General features: G+C 45.0%; 1 protein-coding gene across 4 annotated transcripts in view; it reads left to right on the top strand.

The window, feature by feature from the left end:
* The window catches only part of Fndc3b (fibronectin type III domain containing 3B), a 291,727-nt gene that overhangs the window by 174,244 nt on the left and 96,025 nt on the right, over positions 1-21,458 (top strand). For all 4 annotated transcript variants that reach the window (XM_075950510.1, XM_075950514.1, XM_075950511.1 and 1 more), the window contains exons 5-6: positions 2,048-2,291; positions 5,119-5,409. In XM_075950510.1, the coding sequence (XP_075806625.1) occupies positions 2,048-2,291; positions 5,119-5,409 (535 nt within the window). The remainder of the gene's footprint in view (positions 1-2,047; positions 2,292-5,118; positions 5,410-21,458) is intronic.

The raw sequence follows: 21,458 nt of genomic DNA, 5'->3' as shown, positions 1-21,458 counted from the left end.
TGCTGTGGAACGTGGCCCCTGTCAGCTTCCCTACATCAGTGAGGCCCATGTGGCTGCACCTGGAGGGAATGTGGACCTGCTGGGAAGTTCTTTGCTTCTTTGAACTTCGGGGAATGTTTTATGAAAATGGAGCACCTTCTGTGTGCCTTCCCCTTTTTCTAGTAGCTGCTGGAAGGCAGGGAGGGAGAGTGAGCCCTGGGGTAGCCGTTTTTTGTATTACTGGTAAGACACATCTCCAGCACGGGTGTGACATGCAGTTGTAGGAAGTATGTTCTAGAGAAGAGCATTTGTGCTCTGTGTCTTAGACTGAGAACAAGATTCTGTCAGTCTGTCCCCGCGCTTTTCAGTGTCCTGGCCTAAACCCTCCTTCACATGGGTTTGTAAATTCCAGCTGCATGGTCAGAAGTAACGTGATATGATTAGCAGGCCGTGCCCCGGAAGTGGATAACTTCATTCACAACTGTAAGGACAGGAAGGGTTGCCCTGGGTGCTAGCTGGAAATGAGTCAGAGCCTCAGTTTCTGGGAGTGCATGTTGACTGTAATGGAATATTCGTGTTTAGAAAGTTTCTTGTTAATTTTATGTGCACGTATATGAGCCTGTGTGTGTTTATGTGCGACTTGTGTATGCAGATGCCCACGGGGTCCGAAGACGGCATCTAATCCCTGGAGCTCGAGTCTAGGCTCTTATGAACAGCTATGAGGATGCTGGAAAATAAACCTGGGTCCTCTGCAAGCGCAGCAAGTGCTCTTAACCATCCAGCTATCTCTGCAACCTCCTGTGTTCTTAAACACTGGCCAGTGCCTGTTAATTCAAGTCAGAATTACTTAGTGCACTAACATGTAGACTACACACTGAGAGACTCACCAATACTTTAGCAATACTCTTGTTGTTGTTTTTGTTTTGTTATTTTTTTTCATGAAACTAAGCATAGAGTATGTTTTTGTTGTTAGACACAAATTATTTTGTCCTCTTAGCAACTTCTTGAGATGCAATGCAAAAATCTATTTTAATACAGAGATTCAAATTCAAGCATTAAAGAAAAAGAAACCAAAAATAAAGCCTATCAGAATGTGTGCCTCATTTTCTTAAATTGATTCTCTCAAGTATTTGTGAGCCTGGTCCTGGATTCCAGTTTAACAGTGTGTACATGAGTGTGTGTATATCCTGTTTTTCTTTAATTTGACCACAGCCAGGCCTCTTCCTCTGTAACTGAGCCATAGCCTTCAGCCCTGCGGTTCTTTTAGACCCCTGTAGCCTTCTGCAGTGCTGACATTTCCTGATTTCCCTTCCTTGGCTCACGGCTCTGCTGGTCGTAGCGGTGCCTGTTACATGGACTTCGTCCTTCCCTGGGTTGTATCAGGATAGTTGGGGTTAAAATGGTAGCTCAGCACTGGCCAGGTACCATTAGCTTTCTCAGGTTCTTCTTCTCTAGTTGCCTTCCTCGAGTGGGAGGTTGACCAGGATAGGTTGTCCTGAAAGGTCTCGTCTGCCAGAGTTCTTGGTGAAATCAGGACAGCTAGGTACACCTTTGACCATCCTGATTGGCCATTGCCTAAGTTATTTGTTGGTCAGGATCATTTTTTTCCTCCTCCTTAGTCTAGGTAAATGGTACTTTAGTTTATTTCCATGGCTTGTTTCCTAATATCCGTGGACCTGTGTGTACCAAAGCGGAAATAGGCTTTATGTTCTCAGCTAGGTCCAGAAGCCCAGCCCTGGAAGCGTTCTGCATGACCCATAGAATCTCTTCCTGCAAACCCATTGAGTTTATGGTTATGTACAAAGTTACTCCTAGCATCTGTTTATACACATGCTCAGTTACTTGTCCAGTAAAAGTGTTATGACCATAAACATTTTATGATAAAACAAGAATTACTAGCAAGATAATGATTTTTGCTAAATGTTTCGTGGAGTTGGAATCGTTTAATTAATGGGGAAGTAACTAATTCCTTTGTATAATTAGTAGGGGAGTTATTAATACTTTCGTATCCATGGGTGTGATTGTTAATAGTCTGTATTACATCCAGTCCTTTTGTCTCCTTCCTTAGGTGATTGAAGACAGTACTGGAGTCCGCCGGGTGGTGGTTACACCCCAGTCTCCTGAGTGTTACCCACCAAGCTACCCCTCAGCCATGTCTCCAACCCATCACCTGCCCCCGTATCTGAGTCACCACCCGCACTTCCTTCAGAACTCGCACACGGCTTATTACCCGCCTGTCACCGTTCCCGGAGATATGCCGCCACAGTTCTTCCCCCAGCACCACCTCCCCCCGACAATATATAGTGAGCAAGGTGAGTCCGTTACAGCTGGCATCTGTGGAAACTGGGTACACTGCAGTAACTTGTGTGGCCTCCTCGCCTCGTCTCCTGTGGATAAGCAAGGTGGAAAGAGACCTAACTGGTACGAAACTCCACTGGCCGTCCCAGGCTTCCTTTGTCTTGGGTTCTGTCTCATACGAGTCCTTTGACTTGGTTGGGTCACGGCTCTTTCTTGCTGCTGCCCCACCAAGAACAAGGAGTAGGACAGCTCCTCTTTATTCTGGAAGTGAGGCAGCCAGCTGCCCTGTGTTCCTGTTGATGAGTGGTTTTTAACGGTGGCCTCAGGCAGAGCTGGGCCCCAATATTTCCTTGGCATCACCATCGTCTGTCAGTACAAGGGAAATTGAAATGATTTTTGCCCCATTTTAAAGGTCAGAAGATTGTGAAGTCTGCACATCCTTTGGGTTTTCGGAAAGATCTATCTTGGCAGAACTCAGCAGTCATCTTGCTGCTGGTGAGGCCGTCCCGCAGCTGGTTTGAGTTTGAGACTAGCCATTACCCTGACCACAGTGTCTCTGGTTGTTAGGCAAATACTTACATTGAAAGGAAGAGAGTCTCAGAGTTCTCGGCATTGTGTCTTTCAAAGTTCCTGTGTGGATTTAGTCTGAAGCTGTGACTGTCTGATTGGACACTCGGCAGCCGGAGAAGAGGGAGGACGAAATGAGACTTTGGCTCTAGGACTTTGCGAAGGCTCTTCTCACTCTGATTGGAGCATGTGCCGCTTTAAACGTGTGTTCTGTCAGTTCAGAGGAATTCTGAGCGAGTTTCCCCTGCGCATTTACCACAGCAACGCTCTTTTACCCATGGTCTCCTTTCTGTTCAGCTCGCATTGTCAATTGTCTGTTATTATTATGAACAAAAGAGAAACCTGAGATGAGTATCTTAATTAAATATCCTATTGTGGCTTGGGAATGAAATGTGATTATTTTGTTTGTTTTGGTAGTTAATCAGAGGAAGTTTAACATGCTTTCATAAAGGAGTGTAGGAAGGTCACAGCCAAACACGAGGTAAATATCCCCACCCACATCAATCATTTACTAATTTGATCTCTATTTTCTTAATGGCATAAGCCCTGCCCCCGCCAATCAAGCATGTTATGAAGACATTTAGAAAAAAACTTGTTAACCTTTTTTAGATATGGTCTCACTATGGAGTTAAGCTCCCAGCAATCCTCCTGCCTCTGCCAGCCAGGTGTTGAGATTGTAGGCACGTACCAGCTCACTCAGTTCATTAGTGTGTGAAGAGGTATTTAGTGCTTTGTCATAGTCCATGTGGAATGCTGAGAGTTCCAGCAGGTCTGGTCGGCTGTGACCTCCCTGACGTCCTGCAGAGTCCTGGTCTCTGACTCACAGTCTGACGATGCCCTCTAGGGTGCCTGGTAGTTACTCTTGGATAACCATGGCTCTAAAATCTTAGGCAAGGTAAAACTATGATTTCAAACATCATTAGAATTAAGTCAGCGCTGCCACACATTTCACGGTGTGCTTTGATCTAAGTTCATCAGAGTAACGCAGAACCGCAACACAGATAATGAGGGTGCCGTCTTTAGCTTCAATTAAAGATGGCGATAAAGTCTTCATATCACAGAAACATCTGATTTCTCAGTGCGTATACCTCAAGGCAATTAAACATTAACTCCCGGAACCATGAATGTCTAGAAGATTCTTACCCTGTCTTAAATGGTTCTTATATTAGTATGCACAGTGCCTTCTTTAACTCTCGAGTGCAATGCTTGTGCCGTTTAGAACAGTTGCCAGCTTCTACATATGTTAGTATAGTTAATTTAAACACATTCTTTCTAAATATGGCTGTGCTCGGTGTCTGACATTCTCTAGTCCACACTGGCTGTCTTGTAAAGATGTAAGTAAGCTGTGTGAACAGGCAGGACATGAACAGTGGGGTTTTCCCTCTGAAGAACCGAAGCGGTACTTTTATAATTAGGTGAATTATGTAGTTTCCTGTGTGTTTCTGCTCAGCATGTCCGGCTTTAGGTCGCTCATATCTAGAAATTCTGGGTAGTCCTCTCTTTTTATTCCTACAGTGACATATGATTTATAGTTACTGTATATTTGGGAAGCTATTTTATTCCTGAAAGAGATAAGGAAATGTCATCTATGTTATATGTTGTCGTTTTCTGTTGAGGCCAAAACATAATTTAAAATACCATGTGTGACATGTCCTGGGGCCGGAGAGGGGCCCAGTGGTACAGAGCACCTCCCCAGCCTGCAGAGGACCAGTGTTTGGTTCCAGTTCTAGGTGGTCCAGCCTGGATTCTGGCCTCCATGCTACCTGCACACATGTGGTACACACATGAAAAAAAGATATGCCCCAAATATCTTTTTATATCATGCTAACTCTGTGCTTTTCAGTAGAAACACGGTTGTATCTCTAAAGATAGTCATACTTTAAATGTTATTAGCGTGTATACATGTAAAGGGTATTTCATTTCTTCTGTGTGTTGCATCTGCTGAAGATATCAAGAAAGGCAGGGTCAGATTTAGTTATATATTCACCAGCCAAGGAATTCTTTGGGAATAACCTTGTCTTCTTCTTTCTCCATAATTTATGGGAAGTTCTAAGTGCACTGTGTTGTGTTTAATAACTGATGATACCTTGACTATTTGGGAAGGAATGCTGATCCTATGAACGTGTGCTGTGTCCTCATGGTCTAAGTATGTTTTGTAATGTATACAGTAGTTGTGTGCATTGCTTCCTCAGGGGTCAGGTTACTTGACCTTTTTCATCACTCACTGTGGTCGATGCCAACTGAGCTCGTGTCTGTTACCCACATTCGTTCTAGAAATTATCCCACTTTATGGAATGTCAAGCTACATCACCCGAGAAGACCAGTACAGCAAGCCACCGCACAAAAAGCTGAAGGACCGCCAGATTGACCGCCAGAACCGTCTCAACAGCCCACCTTCCACCATCTATAAGAGCAGCTGTGCAACAGTATACAATGGTTATGGGAAGGGCCACAGCGCTGGAAGCAGTGGAGGCGTGGGAGGTGGAAGCGGAGGTGGACCTGGGATCAAAAAGACGGAGCGAAGAGCCAGAAGCAGCCCAAAGTCCAGTGATTCGGACTTGCAAGGTAGTGTGGAGACATGGGCATTTTCAGGGTCCCGTCTGTTACAGGGGAACTTGATCTCATGATGGATGACTTTTCCTGGAAACCGTTGAGTTGACCTTATCCCTCTCTTAATAGGGAAAGACTACTGTAGTGTTATTTATTTCTGTGAATTTTTCATCACACTTCATCTCAGAAACAGTGTTGGGAATTGTTTTCACATTGGCCACCTTCTGCTGCTTCATGCTGCATTGACAGCTATGGAAGGTATCGAATTGAATCTCTTTGTAGCAGCATGTCCTAACTGTAATCCCTCATGAAAACAGCTGCAGTTATGCTATGTTGTAGTGAAGCTGGCCGTGCATGGCAGGAGGGTATCCCTGTTTAGCTTCAGACAGGGGTCCCTGCATGTCCACTGGCATCTTCTCACCATTCCCAGACCAAAGAGACGGCAGGGTTAGGCTCACCATGTGCAGAGACAGCCGCTCAGAAGGCCATGTATACATTGTAGCCTAATCTTGTGGAGATAGATCTTTGGGGCTGGGGACAGGGCATGCTTATCTTTATTTATATTTTAGGTGAAATTTAGAGGTGATCATTTTTATTGCAACAAGAGAAAAAAAGCAGCCTTTTTCTGTAGGTATATAGAAGGCTGAGAGACATATTAGACATGCATATATATGGCTGAAAAACATATAGACATGCAAGATATAAATAAAATAGCAGTTAACATTTTGACAACTCTATGAATTTATAAATCTAAATAAATACTGGCAGGCAAAGATGGACAAATCTCAGACTTAGATAGATTATTTGGCCCAGCCCATTGTGTGTATATGTGTGTGACTGTGTATATGTGAATGTGGTATGTATGGTATATGCGCTCATGTCTGTGATTGCTTCTCTAAGTGCACTGCAGAGGCCAGAGGAGGGCACTGAGTGCCTGGCTTGTTCTCTCCACCTTATTCCTTTCAGACAGGGCTTTCCGCTAAACCTGGAGCTAGGCCAGCATCCAGGAAGCCCCAGTGATCCTTTTGTCCCATGCTCCACGGCACTCGTGTTAGAGGTGTGCGTGCATACGTGTGAGTGTGTGGGGATGTGCATGTGTACGTGTGAGTGTGTGGGGGTGTGCGTGCGTACGTGTGAGTGTGTGCAGGTGTGCGTGCATACGTGTGAGTGTGTGGGAATGTGCGTGCATACGTGTGAGTGTGTGCGGGTGTGCGTGCATACGTGTGAGTGTGTGCAGGTGTGTGTATGTCCATGCCTGGCGCTTGAATTCAGATTCGCATCCTCACGCTTGCACAACAGGCAGGGTGTCCTCTAAACCAGTGGGTCTCTCCTTTCCTCATGCTGGGTTCCTGAGTGCAGCTGCTCATGTTGTGCTGATTCCCCAGCCATAAAATTATTTTCATTGCTACTTCTTAACTATAATTTTGCTCCTGTTATCAATCGTAATGTGAATATCTGTTTTCCAATGATCTTAGGTGACCACTGTGAAAGGGTTGCCCCCAACCAAGGGGCCGAGACCCACAGGTTGGGAACTATTGCTCTGTCTTCTCTCTAGTCCATTTCCTTATGTCCATAAACCAGTGACTGTGGCTGTGACGACATTTGTGGCGGGAAAAGGCAGAAGTTCTGTGTGTCTGCCTGTCTGAAGATGGGCACCTGTAAGAAGAAGGCAGGCTGGGAGGTGGAGTTTCCCTGGAGGCCCTTCACAATCGAGAAGCTGTCACGTCTCAAGAGCGCAGTGCTGAGACAGCCTGCGAGGGTGGTGTGAATCCTTTTCATGTTCTCCTTAGCATCTTCTGCATTGTCGCTGAGTCCTGCAATCATTGCACGTGGACAGTTATTAATGAAGACACAAACAGATGGCGTGTGAAAGAGACTCCGAGTTGAGAATCTTTTACACAGCTCCTAAGTGGAGGTGCTGTGTCTGGGCTGTGAAATACTCTTTCCTCTGAGGCATGGGGCTTCCTGTTGGAGTGTTCCAGGGCACAGCTGTCTTCCCAGCTCATTCGCCCATGTTTTGTGGATTTTAGGTTCATACCACGTGTTAAAATAACTCAGTCAAATCATGCTACAGTTGCTGTTTAGAATTGGTTTTCCTATTTTAAACTATTTTATGTCCTGATTGACACATTATTTGATTATGATTGTGAAATAATGTGTCAAATTAAATATAAGAAGGGATATTTTATTAACAATACTTGATTTCAACCAAAGAAGAGAGTTATTCTCTCACTCTCTGTCTCTCTCTGTCTCTGTCTCTCTCTCTTTCACACACACACACAAATATAGATTATTCAAAGGAAGATTTTTTTCACCCAAATGTGAAAAGGGAATGTTCATGTTGTCTAGATTTGCCAGAAGTGATGTAGGTACTTAGAACAGAAGTAAGTAAAGTAAATTCAAGCAAAAGATCATAGGCAAAGATGAAAGAGGAGGGTTGATTGGATGAAGCGGTGTTGTAGTGCAGAACGCAGCGCAGCTGCAGATTCACTTTGTCGACACACACAACTTCCTCTGTGTGCAGTTATCTCACAGTGCATGTGCCCATGTGTGCTCTCTGCTCTATGTGAGCATCAGCGCCCTGTGGAAGAACTGCCGTTGTGTTGGCGTCTCCACGGAATACTCATGGGCATTCCTGGGTCTTTGGGCATTTCATGTTTTACGCCCTATGAGAGAAAGAGGGTGGAATGGTTGGGGGGAGCTTGTGGCCTGGCTGGTGTTTAGAAAGCAGTTGTTTGTTAAGGTGGTGGTGAGCTCACATTTGCTTTGGACCCAAAGAACCCAGCGTTTCACAAGGAATAGAGGCAGAATGAGATCGGGCTGCTCTCTCCATGACCCTTCCCTCATTATGTTAGCTTTGGCCTCCAGAATCGCTTGGTCCTTCTCTCCACATGGCACAACCAGAAAATAAAAATCACAGGGCCTGCAAGAAGGCTCAGCGGGTATCTCGCCCCCCACCTAGTTAGCGGTCAGTGTTTCTTGTTCTGTAGCTCTGACGGGCCTGGAACTCAATACATAGACCAGGCTGGCTTCGTACTTCAAGTGATCACCCGCCCTTGCCTGCCCTCTGCTCAGTGGGCACTCCAAGTGATGGTCAGCACTTAGCTGGACAGACAGTGGCTTGGTGAACGCCATCGAGTTTGATCATGATTCAGAGTGGCGAGGGTAAGGAAGTAGGAACAGGTCGAGAGAGGTGAGAGGCATCTAAAAATTCATCGTTCAGTTGAAATGAAATGTGTTCTGTGGAGTGATGCATTAATGGTGGAGAAATCCTGTTGTGTTGCTAAGATAGGAGTGGCAGCTGACACTGTGACCTCTGGGGAAGACACAATGGTAAGAATCCAAACAGAGGAGTCAGACACAGGCCTAGTTTCGGCATTTGACCATTGGAATGAATAAGAATCCCAAGACTCAGGTATGTTTCAGAGCAGATTCCACTCGAGAGAGACAGACAGAGAGAGAGACTCCTGGCATGAACACCAAGGAGGAGGGTGTTATTCCTGACCTTCCTCCTTCATCAGTGACTTCTGCCCCCACAGTACACCCCATTATCTACTGCTTAGATTTCAGCTGTTTACTGGGGTGGTCCTTCTTGACATCTTTTTCTCTTCCTATGTTTTTCAGTCACTGCTCAGATAGTGTACATGAGCTGGGAAAATGGCTCAGTGACCAAGCAAGTGTGAGCACCTGTCCTCAAGTCCTCAGAACCTACTTAACTCTTGGGATAATAACATGCACCTGGGAGGTAGAAACGGGGTACTCTCCAGGAGGGGATGGACGACTAGCCTGAGATGCATCGAGAGAGTCTGTCTTAAACTGGAACCCACACGCACAAACAGAGCACACACAAGCACACATGGAGGGGAGTGGTCTTTTTACCCCAAATTACCATGCAAGTTGACTTCCTCGTAATAAGAAATATCAAGTGCTGGGGGAATGGCTCAGTGGATAAGGCTCTTGCTACCCAAATCTGAGAGCAGACACCATGTGAAAAAGCCAGGCAGGTGTGGCTGCCATGTTTAATCTCAGCATTGTAATGGAGGTGACAGTTTCCCAAGAGGACTTGCTAGGCTAGCCAACCAGTGACCTCAGAGTTCAACTGGGAAACGCTTCCTTCAGTATATAAAATGGAGAGCGACTGAGGAAGACACCAACTTTGGGCTGCCTCTGCACGTGTGGATGTGCATACACACATGTGAAAGAGGAGGAGGAGGAGACTAACTGCCCCCTCTGCACTGGAACTGTAGCTTTTCAGGGTGTTCCATGCATACCTCTGCCGCTGATGGAAATCCCGAGTGTTTGCTTGCCTTCTGCCTCCTGTAAATCTTGAACATGGCAAAGATACCAAGAAAACATGAAAAAGCATTCAAAGTGAGCTCAGGTCCCTGGAATTCACCCATTTGTTCTGCCAAGTAGAGTCTGGAAAGTGAAAATAGTCTGAACAAGCCCGAAGAGCTTTTAGTCTTTCGGAGGACAGTTTGCATCCCTGGAGCAGAGCTAAAAGCTTTCTCCTCAGCGGGAAACAGCGGCTGGCACCACCATTTCCATCTCCGTCTTGCATTGGTGGCCAGCTCCAGCCCCTCAGCCTGGGCAGCCTCGGGCAGGCTGTGGTGAGGGCCCAGCTGACACAGGGACTAGTCTTTGTGGGATGAAGAAGAAGATTGAGAGACAGACGGTAATGCTCAGATGTGAACTTCCTGACTGGGCCATTCTTCTGTGAGGTCCTAGAGGGACCAAACTATGTCCAAACTGTGAGGGATTCTGTAAGGCCGCAGCATGCCCATCCCCCACCATTACTGGTGTGCTAGCTTCACCTCTATGAAGAAAAACTTAAAAGCTCCACAGAGAGGAAACTGGCAGCCCAAACTCAGCAGCCAGTTGTGTCCTTGTCAAGTTGCCATGTCCCTTTGCCTTAGCCTTCTCTCCTCCCTGTATTTAGTTACAGTGTAAAATTTTAAAGATGCTAACCATGTGACATTTTTTTTTCTTTTTTGAGTCTGGGTTTCACTATGTAGCCCTGGCTCTCCTGGAACTTGCTCTGTAGACCAAGCAGGCAAGCTGGCCTCAGACTCACAGAGATCCTCCTGCCTCTGTCCCCCAAGTGCTGGGATAAAGGCATGCACCACCACAGCCTGGAACAGTCTCTTAACAGGCAAGACACCGATGCTTTTCCATGTCAGTTTCTGGATCTTAACCCATTACGTCATGCTTAGAGCCTCTCAGATTTCAAACAGAGGTACAACATACAAGAACTCCTCTGCTTTTCCTCTGCAAGTCGGTGTTCATGGAAGGGTGAGGGCAGAGTTGGTGGAGTTTCCCCACACTTAGCACCAAGCTCTGCAGACCTGTGTTATTTTCTCCGCCGCTTTACTTTCTTGGACACTGATCAGAGCAGCATTTAGATGACGGCAAAGCGCATGCCATCTCCTAGATCCCTTTAAACAGCATGTAGATGCAATGATACGGTGTCTTTCTGGTATATGTGCAGCTTTCAATTGGACTGAGACATTGCTCTTGCTGAAGTATATTCTGAGCGTAACTGGGGTAGAGGCCATCATCTCCAGCAGTGTGTTGTATTTAGAAGCAAACTCACTTAGAATTGGCGTTTCATGGATTGAGGTTTCCTTTCAGCCTGTCGCTGTCATGTGGGAGCCTTGCAGCCTTGGGCACGAAAGCTCTCATAGCTTCATCTTCTTCTGTGTATAGAATGGGGATTGGTAAGAGCAGAGGCCGTGAGCTCTCTGTGTGATTGCAGACACTCACCGAGGGGTTTGAGAATCTTCAGGATTATGGAAAAAAAGACATTTTCCTGATATGAGAATTGCTTCTTGTCAGAGTACAGAGGAGCCAGGCCTCCTGCTGTCTGGGTCAGAGTGATAGGGCAGTGGAGGTCAGGGACAGGTGAGGAAGGTGCTTCAGAGGGCCAGACACCAGCTATCAGCACAAATGTCCTCTGTTTCCTGCACATTGGGGCTCTCTGTGGGCCCAAGGAGGGAGTTGCGATAGACCATTGTCTCTGTGTCTGAACCCACTCAGCCTGCTGTGCAATCTAGATTACTTTGTTGTTGGCTGGAAATGGTGGATGGAGTGATTACCTGGACATGACATAACCTGAGTGTATAGCATCTTCTGTTTCACTAACTTCCTCTGTGCAGTTGAGCAAACGGATATGGCATCTGAGATGCTCTAGCTCAGTAAGCTAACCAGGTAGCTTAGATCTCAAAAAAGTGTGATTACCTAGCGTTGATGAAACTCTGGGTTTGAGCCCCGGCATAAGCTGAGTGTGAGGGTGTTTGCCTATAATCACAGCTCTCAGAGACAGAGGCAAAAAGGTTACCTTCCGAAGTGTGCTAAGTTGAGAGCCAATCTGAACTGCTGACACCCTATCCAAAACAAATAAATAAATGATTGTTTAATAGAGTTTAAGAATAGCAGCATGTTCAGAATGTCAATTCAATGTGGTTTACACCATGTTTTAGAATTTTGATACATTTAAAACCTAGAATCAGAATTTTTCCAATTTTGGGTTTTAAGTTGAAAATTTAGACTTACAGAGGAAATGAACACATGTCCTTTGTCCCTGGGTTACTTTGCTCTGACGAGTTGGCATGATTCTCTTAAGTCCTCTGAAAACTGAAATCTCTCTCAGGTTACCTTTACACATAGTAGAAAGAATTTGTATAGTTAGTTCTTCCATGAAGTCTCACTCTTGCGTTGTGGATTTATCCGAATCCCCATGAGAGGGACATGGGGAAAGTGTGTGGAAGAACCAGATCTACCAATATCTTTTGAACAAGTCTTTCTTAAGTGCATTTACGACCTACTTCATACGGTGAACTTCCACTCACCTCTTCCTGTTACTTGGAAAGACAAATGAGAACAGTGAGCGTCTTAGAGTAAGAGGGTAGGGAAGCCACCATAGTTTTGGTTCACTGAGTTCCTCAAAACTATTTGAGTGCCTTGCCAAGCACATTTTAAAAATCAATATGTAGTCCTTTGGGACAATCTCTTTTGGTGCAGTATTGCTCCGAAGAGTCTCATAGGGGATCAAGATCTCTTTCTTAGGAACTCTCTTGGGAAGATGATGGTAAGTGCAATGGGACTATCAGTGCCTGAGTTACTCAACTGCCAAGTTGTTTGTTTTAAGTAAATTGACAATATCATTACTACTTACTCCATGGGACAGTGACTCAAATTCTCAGAATGCCTTTGATTTCAAAATGATGTTTTCAGCTCAGAGAAGAATTACATGTATGTGAAATGTTGTTGTTGTATTTTAACCTCTGGCTGTAGTGGTCTCATGATTGAAAGCAAAACTGTCTCTTTTGAGTTAGGTAGTCCCCACCACATTAATATTTCCCCCAAAGAAAGCTCTGTTGTTGACATTTCGACTTCCCAGTTGCCTGATACTGTAAAGTACATATGCTTGTTTCCTGTATCACATTTTTTCTATTTATTTATTTACTTACTTACTTACTTATTTATTTATTTATTTATTTAAGATTTCTGTCTCTTCACCGCCACCGCCTCCCATTTCCCTCTCCCTCCCCCAATTAAGTCCCCCTCCCTCGTCAGCCCAAAGAGCAATCAGGGTTCCCTGCCCTGTGGGAAGTCCAAGGACCACCCACCTCCATCCAGGTCTAGTAAGGTGAGCATCCAAACTGCCTAGGCTCCCACAAAGCCAGTATGTGCAGTAGGATCAAAAACCCATTGCCATTGTTCTTGAGTTCTCAGTCCTCATTGTCCGCTATGTTCAGCAAGTCCGGTTTTATCCCATGCTTTTTCAGACCCAGGCCAGCTGGCCTTGGTGAGTTCCTGATAGAACATCCCCATTGTCTCAGTGTGTGGGTGCACCCCTCGCGGTCCTGAGTTCCTTGCTCGTGCTCTCTCTCCTTCTGCTCCTGATTTGGACCTTGAGATTTCTGTCCGGTACTCCAATGTGGGTCTCTGTCTCTGTCTCCTTTCATCGCCTGATGAAGGTTAATATTCAGGAGGATGCCTATATGTTTTTCTTTGGGTTGGATGAAGGCGAAGGTGTAATTCACAACAATCCCACACCAGTTTGGAATTATGATTAATAGAATGGTTATTTATTTAAAGGGGAAAAAACTTACAGATCACTGTCCCAGACAACAGCCCTCTGCCCAATCAGGAAGGGAGTCCAGTCGCCAGAAGCAGAGCAGGAAGTAAGAGAGAGAGGAGAGGAAAGTGGTCGCTTTTTTAAAGGGAGAGAGACCATGCCCCAATGGGCTGGTATCTCAGCAGCTATTGGCTGAAGGAGTGGGAGGAGCTCCTGCAACACCTCCCCCTTTTGTTTAAGTAAGAGAGTTCTAAACCTACTACGAAATTATATACAATAAGTACAAATATCCTATTCTAAATAGCTTAGGTCTTGTATAATAAATAACTTGGCCAACTCATGAGAGAAAAGTAACTACATTTATATAGTTTTCAGCCCCATCGAAGATCTGAGAAGGGAAATAATGTTACCTGGATAATTAGGAAGTTCAGTAAAACAACTTCCAAAACATGCAACAAATCACAGAGACAACTGGCTACCTGGGCAATCACCCAAAGTCACATTTGCAGCGTTGAAGCAACCAACTTTGGCTAAGGCCTAACATAACTGACATGAAAATAGATCCATATCTATCGCCATGCACAAAACTCCAGTCCAAATGGATTAAAGACCTCCTGTATCACATTTTAAATATCATGTTAGGCCATTTGGTGTGGTTCTGTGACCAGGCCGCTCCATGATTGTAATATAATGTTCTCCATACTCTGTCTGTACTTAGGATGACAGAAGTTTAGTTTTTCTCATCTGGATAACATATAGGATGCACACAGACGTTAGGGTTCTCTTTTCTCTTTTATATTTTTCTTTGTTCTTTGCATTTCTTCATTCTCTACAGCTAACTTATAAGACTATAAGATATATCTGTTATCACTAATAACCTGTCTGGGTTTTATCTTTTTTATTTTTATTAAGTTGCTCATCCATTTACCAAGATATTTTCATTTTATGTTTTGGAGTACATCAGAAAGAATGAAATGAATATTAAGGATATTTTTAGTACTCATTTTGAAAAAAAAATCACAGCTGTCAAGTTTTAAGAAAGAGAGGTTCAATTGTTCTTACATTAAAATCCATTCCATGCTCACGGGGTTCATCTGTGGACTAGGAAGGCATTCAGATAAGTCCATGGCCCGCCCTTAGGAGGTGGGTGACCCCCACTGACCCCCACCTATTTCCACACCCTTCCTGCTTATCCCTTCTGTCTACTTGTGCAGTTGTTATTTTTTTAAATGTTTTTGAGCCAAGATCTTGCTGGCCTTGAGCACACAATCTTCTTGTCTCAACCTTCACTGGATCTGACCTCCTTTTACCCATTTTTCTCTTTAATAATCTTCTTGGTAGCTGTGTCAGCAGACTAGAAAAGAGAGTATGTTCAGTTGCTGATGCTAAGAGTTGCAGTAAAGATTGCTGTACCTAGGAAGGCTGAAACATGAATTACTCAGAATTTATTTCTAGGACTCATTTGTAATGTTGGATAGGTACAAGGATGTTACTATTTACTAGGTCAGTAATAATCAAATATTGAAAATTTGATCATATCCAGACCTCAAATATGACTGACGATTGGTATTCATCCAAACAATGTGCCTCTGTTCTCTCCCTCACCTGCTACTGTGCCAGAGTTAATTCTCATCTATTTTCAGTGTCAAAAAGTAATTGAAAGGCTTAGGGCGAAGAACGTTGGACACAAAGAACTAGGGTAATTGTTCACTAATGCTATAGCTTTTGCAACTAGCATAATTTTTTTTAATGTTCTATTTTGAGCCAGGAGTGGGGACAGTAACCTATTTAAGGCTGCACTGGATTTTATAGAAATCAAAGAGGAAGGCCTGGCATGGCAGGATATGCCCGGAATCTCAGCATTTGGAATGTAAAACAGGATCAGGAGCTCAAGACTGTCCTTGGCTGTATAGGAACTGTGGGCTTGCCTGGGCTACACGATACCTTGTCTCCAAAAGATACTGATGACTGAAATGGAAGGAGCCTGGTGTCTGAGACTTCCTACAGTGACTGGAATGCTCTTGTCAGTGCTGGGGAGGACGGCGCCACTCAGCGGCAGCCTCTCCGAAGGACTAATTCGAGTGACAGTTATGTTAATTATACTCTATGTAGATGCTGGTTTCATTCCTGGAAAATTGCTCTTATTCAAGAGAAATTTGGGTTATTAGAGGACTGAATGTTTTGTGGGAACACTTGCTTGTAATTTTTCCATTTTATTCAGTTTCCCAAGTCTCATGGGGCATTTTCAGACTTGGATCTATGAACACCACGTATATAATCTACTGCTAGGAGCTTCCCAGCCAAGCTCACTAGGAAGCATCCAGTCACGGGTGGATGCTCTCTCACAGCTCAGAACTCTTCTGATGCTCATGAGAAGGGGAAATGGAGCTGCGTCACTTCCTGCGCCTAGGAGACGGGATCCAACAGGAGTTAGGCTTCATCACTTCCTGCGCCTAGGAGACCGCATTGAGCAGGAGTTAGGCTACATCACTTCCTGTACCTAGGAGACCGCATTGAGCAGGAGTTAGCTGGTGTTACCCTTTATCTGGGGTAATTCTGGATAGGCCTGTTTGCTGTTACCAAAATTAAAAGCAGATCTGAGTTCTGTCTTGGTATGAAAATGGTGTCTAGAGAGGCTGTCACAGTCCTGGCAGATCTGATCTCTGTCACTCTTCCGGGGCCCAGTTCTCGCTGCTGCCTCTTGTCACACTGTACTGACTGCACCCACAGATTTTAATACCATAGATCAAAAACTGGGAGTGCCGTTAGTTTCCTGTGTCCAACAAAGCTGGTAGTGAAAAGCAACAGGAAGTCATCATTATTTCTTTGTGTAGAGGGCTTGGGGGTAGTTTCAGAGGCCAGAGGTCCTAGAGGTTTGTCATGAGGCTGGTTAGCTAGCTTGTGGGGCCAGGCTCCCTCGAGAGTCTCACTAGAAGAAACCATACGTTTTCTACCCATAAGTGAATGCCAGCATCCCTTGGCTAGTGGTCATATCCCTCGCATCTCCAGGTCTCTAGCTCTTTCTTCATGTAGCGTTCTTTCCCGATCCTGCATGTGTTCAGTCTATCTCTGCTTCCTCTTGCATGGGATTTCATTTAGGGCTCACCTAGAAAACCCAGGGATGTTTTCTCATCTCAGAATCCTCCATCACATCCCCCGAAGATTGGACCATATCAGATAACTCATCCATTCTGAGGGTCAGTTTCTGGGATCTTTTCAGAGACTGTTTCAACCCACCCCAGGTTACTTCCAGCATATCTGTTCTAAAAGCTGGGCAGAATTGGCTCTTGACGACATGTCCTGTTTAGGTCTGATTGATAAATTTAGTCTTCTCAGCATGGCTGTAGGATTTAAGGTCTAATGCCTGGCAGCACACAGGTCTCTGTAGTAACACAGGGCAGGAGCCATTGGCAGAACTGTCTCCTTTCTAAGGGAGGCAGTGCCCTTACAGAAGGCCACATCTAGGGTGGTTTATGCAGTGAGTCCTCAGATTGAATGCAGGGATGACTTCCCTCCTGTGTTTATCATCAGCTTTTATTGTTGTGGCAGACAACGTGAGAGAAGCTATGGCAAACAGAGGGAGGTTGGTTTAGCCGTGTCTGTCTGTGGTCAGCTGGCTCCGTTGCTCTCAGGCCCAGGGACGGACTCATATGGAAGGACATGGTCTGGGAAAGCCGCTCACCGCATGTCTACCAGAAAGCTTGGTAGAGAATGCAGTAGCAGATGTAATAAATGCCATTTCTTGAGAAATGACAAATCTGTTCAGTTTGTTAGGTACATGTCCTTTGAAAGAAAAAAAAAAACAGTTCAGTTCTTACCTAGCATAAGGCTTGTGCAAGTTATTTTTTTTAAAAGGAAAATTTAGTAGATGTAATATTCCTTCAAAGTTTATTTCCATTTAAGAAGACTCACAGCGGCCAAGCTTGTGGACATGATCGATGGTCCCAGTATCTTCTCCTTGAGAGCTGCCATCTATACAGATCTATTTGGTCTGCTCTTGAAAAAGAGTTATTGGCTCCTGAAGTTGTAAGTGTGTCATCTGGGCAATACATTCAAGTCTAAGTGTCTTGTGGTTTTAATAATTTTCTCTTGTTCCAATGAACTTGGGCTTTATGGATTTTTCAGTTTCTACTTTTGGGCAGACATTTTGCCCAACTATAAACTACATAAGATAATATTTGATACCTGTTATTCCCTTTGCTTGCAGAATTCTATAATTTTGTCAAATTAGGTGGGATAGGTATGTGTATAAATGCACGGATCTATATCCATGTTATGGACATGCATGTAAACACACATACATACGCACCGTTGCCCGGAAGGCATCATTACACGGCCTCTGCATCATCAAATGGATGATCGAGTTAGTCGGTGCTCCCCTCTCCTTTGAGTTTGTAGAGCTATACAGTGCTCTAAAACAGGAAGTTGAGGAGAGTGGTGGAGCTCAGACACAGAGCCCAGGTTGTGCAAATCTAGACGAAACAAGTTTTGACCGGACTCAGCTGGATCATGCAATTACCAGGCACGGTCATGACCAACAATGTCAGGACAGCAGATATGTAAGCGTGGCTATCTGCAGATAGGGGAAGGAGAAGGCTTCTAGAAGTAACGAGAGCTGCGCCCTGCTGTCTGTCTCAGATCAGCCCATTTGGTTGTGTGCTCCCTGCTCAGAATGCTGCAGGGATCTCAGTGAAGGGCGAGGAGGATGCGGGGCATCAGACAACATGGCCTCTCTGGGCAGCTTTTCTAGGCTAACTTCTGAGGAATCTAGAGCGCCGGCTACATGGCTTTGCCCTGACTGCCTTGCGAGCTGGTAGTTTAGTTACTGACGTGTTCTTTCCAGAGGAGCATCGATCACAGCAGATAGGATGCCCTGCCAGTTACTTTTGGAACCAATTTAGATGAGAAAAATAAAGGCCTTTGGACAGAGCTGTCTGAGTGTGTCTGGTTAAGTCATCTTACTGTTTGAGGGCAGCTTTGGAAACTGGAATATATTTTCCATTTACTAAAATTTGCCTTTTTTGTGGGCCACATTTGTGGAAATATGTTGAAATCCTAAATGTAGACAGTATGGCTTACTGCTTTTGGTATTGCTTGCTGTCTAGAGTGATGTTCCACTCTGATGTTTCGCTGACTGGCAGCAATGGAAACAGGATGGTTTGAGACAGTGGTGGTGGGAGCTGATCCGGAGTCTCGGCTCTGTCCCTTCTTAGCTCCATTGGACTATGGAACAGGCACTCTGTCCCAGAACCTTTCTTCAGAGTGCGCTTTTGTAATTCCTCCTACGTGTTAGTGTCATATATGAACACTTAGGTAGAGAAATTTGTAAAACAAGTAACAAGTTTCTGGATATCCAAAACATGCTTCATGAAGTGTGACTTTTCCTAACTTTCTGCCGTCTTTATGTGCATGTGCGTGTGTGCACGTGTATCTGTGTGTCTGCGTATGTCTGTATATATGTCTGTGTGTGCATGCACATGCGTACATGCATGAACACGTCTCTAGAGCTTCCATGTCTGAAATGGAATTCTTGTTTTCTCATCTCTCTACTGCCAGTCATTCTTCACATGGCAGCCGCAGAGCTCCTGTTAATCCATCTCCATATTTCCCTTTCAAACTTAGCCATAGAGTGCAGGTCCTTCCCAGCAGGGGCTGTGCCTGCCTCCACCACACACCTCCCTTTCAGTTCTGTCACGCTCCCAGCCTTCCTGCCCTGGACTTCTCTCTCCTTGAGAGTTCTGCTCTTTGGACAATGGTGTTTTTTTTTACCTTCCTCTCTTAGACCAAATGATTCAGGGTCAAAGGAGCCATGTTGGCTGACTCCAGCCACTAGCTACCTTTGTATCCATTGGTGTATCTGCATGTTGTTTGTAATCCCTCATGAGAGCTCACCCTTTGGATATATCCAGAACAGACCGAGTCAGCAGAGGTTCAGGTGCAAAGCTTACTCAAGGGTACTTCCAAACATTATTTATAGATACCATAAATTGCTGAATTTGCTTTTTATTTACATTTTTGTTTTCCATTTTATAAGGCTGTTGTTAAAATACAGAATTCCATTGTAGCTGGAGAGAATCATGAGATAGTTTATTAATCCTCACACCAGGGCTGGATGGCATTAGAAACAGCTGAGACGAAATGCTTTTCTTGAAAAATTGAATGCCAGGTAAAAATTCCCTGTTAAGCTTGACCCATCCTCACTGATGGGGCCTCCTGTACTAAGCCGTGCGTTCTCTTCTGCTAAATAACCGTGAAGAATTCCCATCACCTTTCCTTCATGTGTTCTAGGGAAGAATGAGCCTCCTTTGGTGGCTGTGCTACGTCTGCTTGCCCAGTGTTATTTCTACTAGCATTTTTTTCTGTTTATTTTTGGGGTTTTTTATTTTCTTTCTATTTTTCAAGACAGGGTTTTTCTTTGGAGCCTGTCCTAGAACTAGCTGTTGTAGACCAGGCTGGCCTCGAACTCACAGAAATCCACCTGCCTCTGCCTCTGAAGTGCTGGGATTAAAGGCGTGCACCACCACCACTCAGCTGTATCGTTGGCTTTTCTCCACACTTAGAATCTGAATTTTGTGTCCCTCCCCTCTTTTCTCCTAATCCTGTGATGTGTCATGCAGTTCAGAGAATCCAGACTTTCAGGAGCATGTTTGTGACTCCATTTCACAAGCACTTTGGAGCCATCAATTCAGCGTGTCTTTGTTTGGGAGTGTGTTCTGTCACAGCTGTCACTGGAGTCCATTAACACTCGTGTGAAGAATAAATGCATTTTAAATGCTGTGTTAACTTTATTAGTCAGCACCATCCAGACTCAGATGGATTTGTGTCTTCTTGATTCTGTCGGAGAATGAGGTAAAAACTCTCCTTCCTAAGTGTTAGGAGGCACTGTGGAACCTTCCTTGCTGGGCACTTGGTTCTAACACTTGAGTCTCTGCCTCCACGTCCACGTGGCTGTGCTGGCAAGGGCAGCACCATCTGGTCACTATGTTCTTACGAGAGTGTTCACAATGTCAACACAATAAAAACTGAGAACCGTCACCTGCCAGATGTTGGGAAGAGTGTGAGATGCAGAATTATTCGTGGATGCAAACAGATCCTATCAGGTTAGTGTGTGCGCTGGCATTTTCAAAGCCATCTCTCTGACAACAGCGTCTAGGAAGAGGACGCTTGAGAGCTGTAGCCTGGGATAGAAACATGCTTCTCATACACGTCTGCACAGAAACAGGGCCCGCAGGTCATGCCCGTGTATTGTCACCTGGGTCCAGGTCAGTGCGGGATTAACAGAGATTTGTAATTCTGGCTTTAGAAAAAACTATCCTAGCAGTATAGATTGAAAGCACAAGAGCTTAAAACTGGATGTAAACAAGTAAATACAAATGGGTGTGGCTAAGCTCACACGTCAGAAACAAGAACATCCTGGGGCCATGGTGGACGCGTACTTCAGCACATGGGAGTAATAAACAGCACCCTGGAGCTGCCGCAGCCTTCAGACTTAGTGTTCTCTAGCAGATGAGTTTGGAGTGGGGCTGTGATGGTTGCCCTGCGTGGAGCCTTGTAAGAAAGTACCACATAGGCCTGAAGAACCCAGTTCTGAGTTTGGTGGAGGTCAGTGGCCAAGAAACAGTTCCAGGACTAAGAACATTTCTGCTCAGTCCCCAAACACAGCAGAAGTGATAAGTGGGAAGGGACATGGCCTCATGCTAGACAGTTAGACATCACCTTTTAACTACAAATGTTGTTCTCAGGTAAATGTATTTTCATAGTTCAGGGAGAGGGCAGTCTGTATTGAGGCCCCTAGACCTCTGCCAGTGAGCACAGTCCCCATGAAAGCCTAGACCTCTGCCAGTGAGCACAGTCCCCTGAAAGCCTGGACCTCTGCCAGTGAGCACAGTCCCCTGAAAGCCCTCACCTTGCATCCCATTTTGTGTCCCTCTCCTGTTGGCCTTCCTGTTCCCTCTCTGCCCCGACAGTAAACACCTGCTCCTCA

This window comes from Microtus pennsylvanicus, chromosome 16, assembly GCF_037038515.1.
Source record: "Microtus pennsylvanicus isolate mMicPen1 chromosome 16, mMicPen1.hap1, whole genome shotgun sequence".
In the NCBI taxonomy this organism is placed as follows: domain Eukaryota; kingdom Metazoa; phylum Chordata; class Mammalia; order Rodentia; family Cricetidae; genus Microtus; species Microtus pennsylvanicus.
This window is presented reverse-complemented; position numbering and strand designations above follow the sequence as displayed.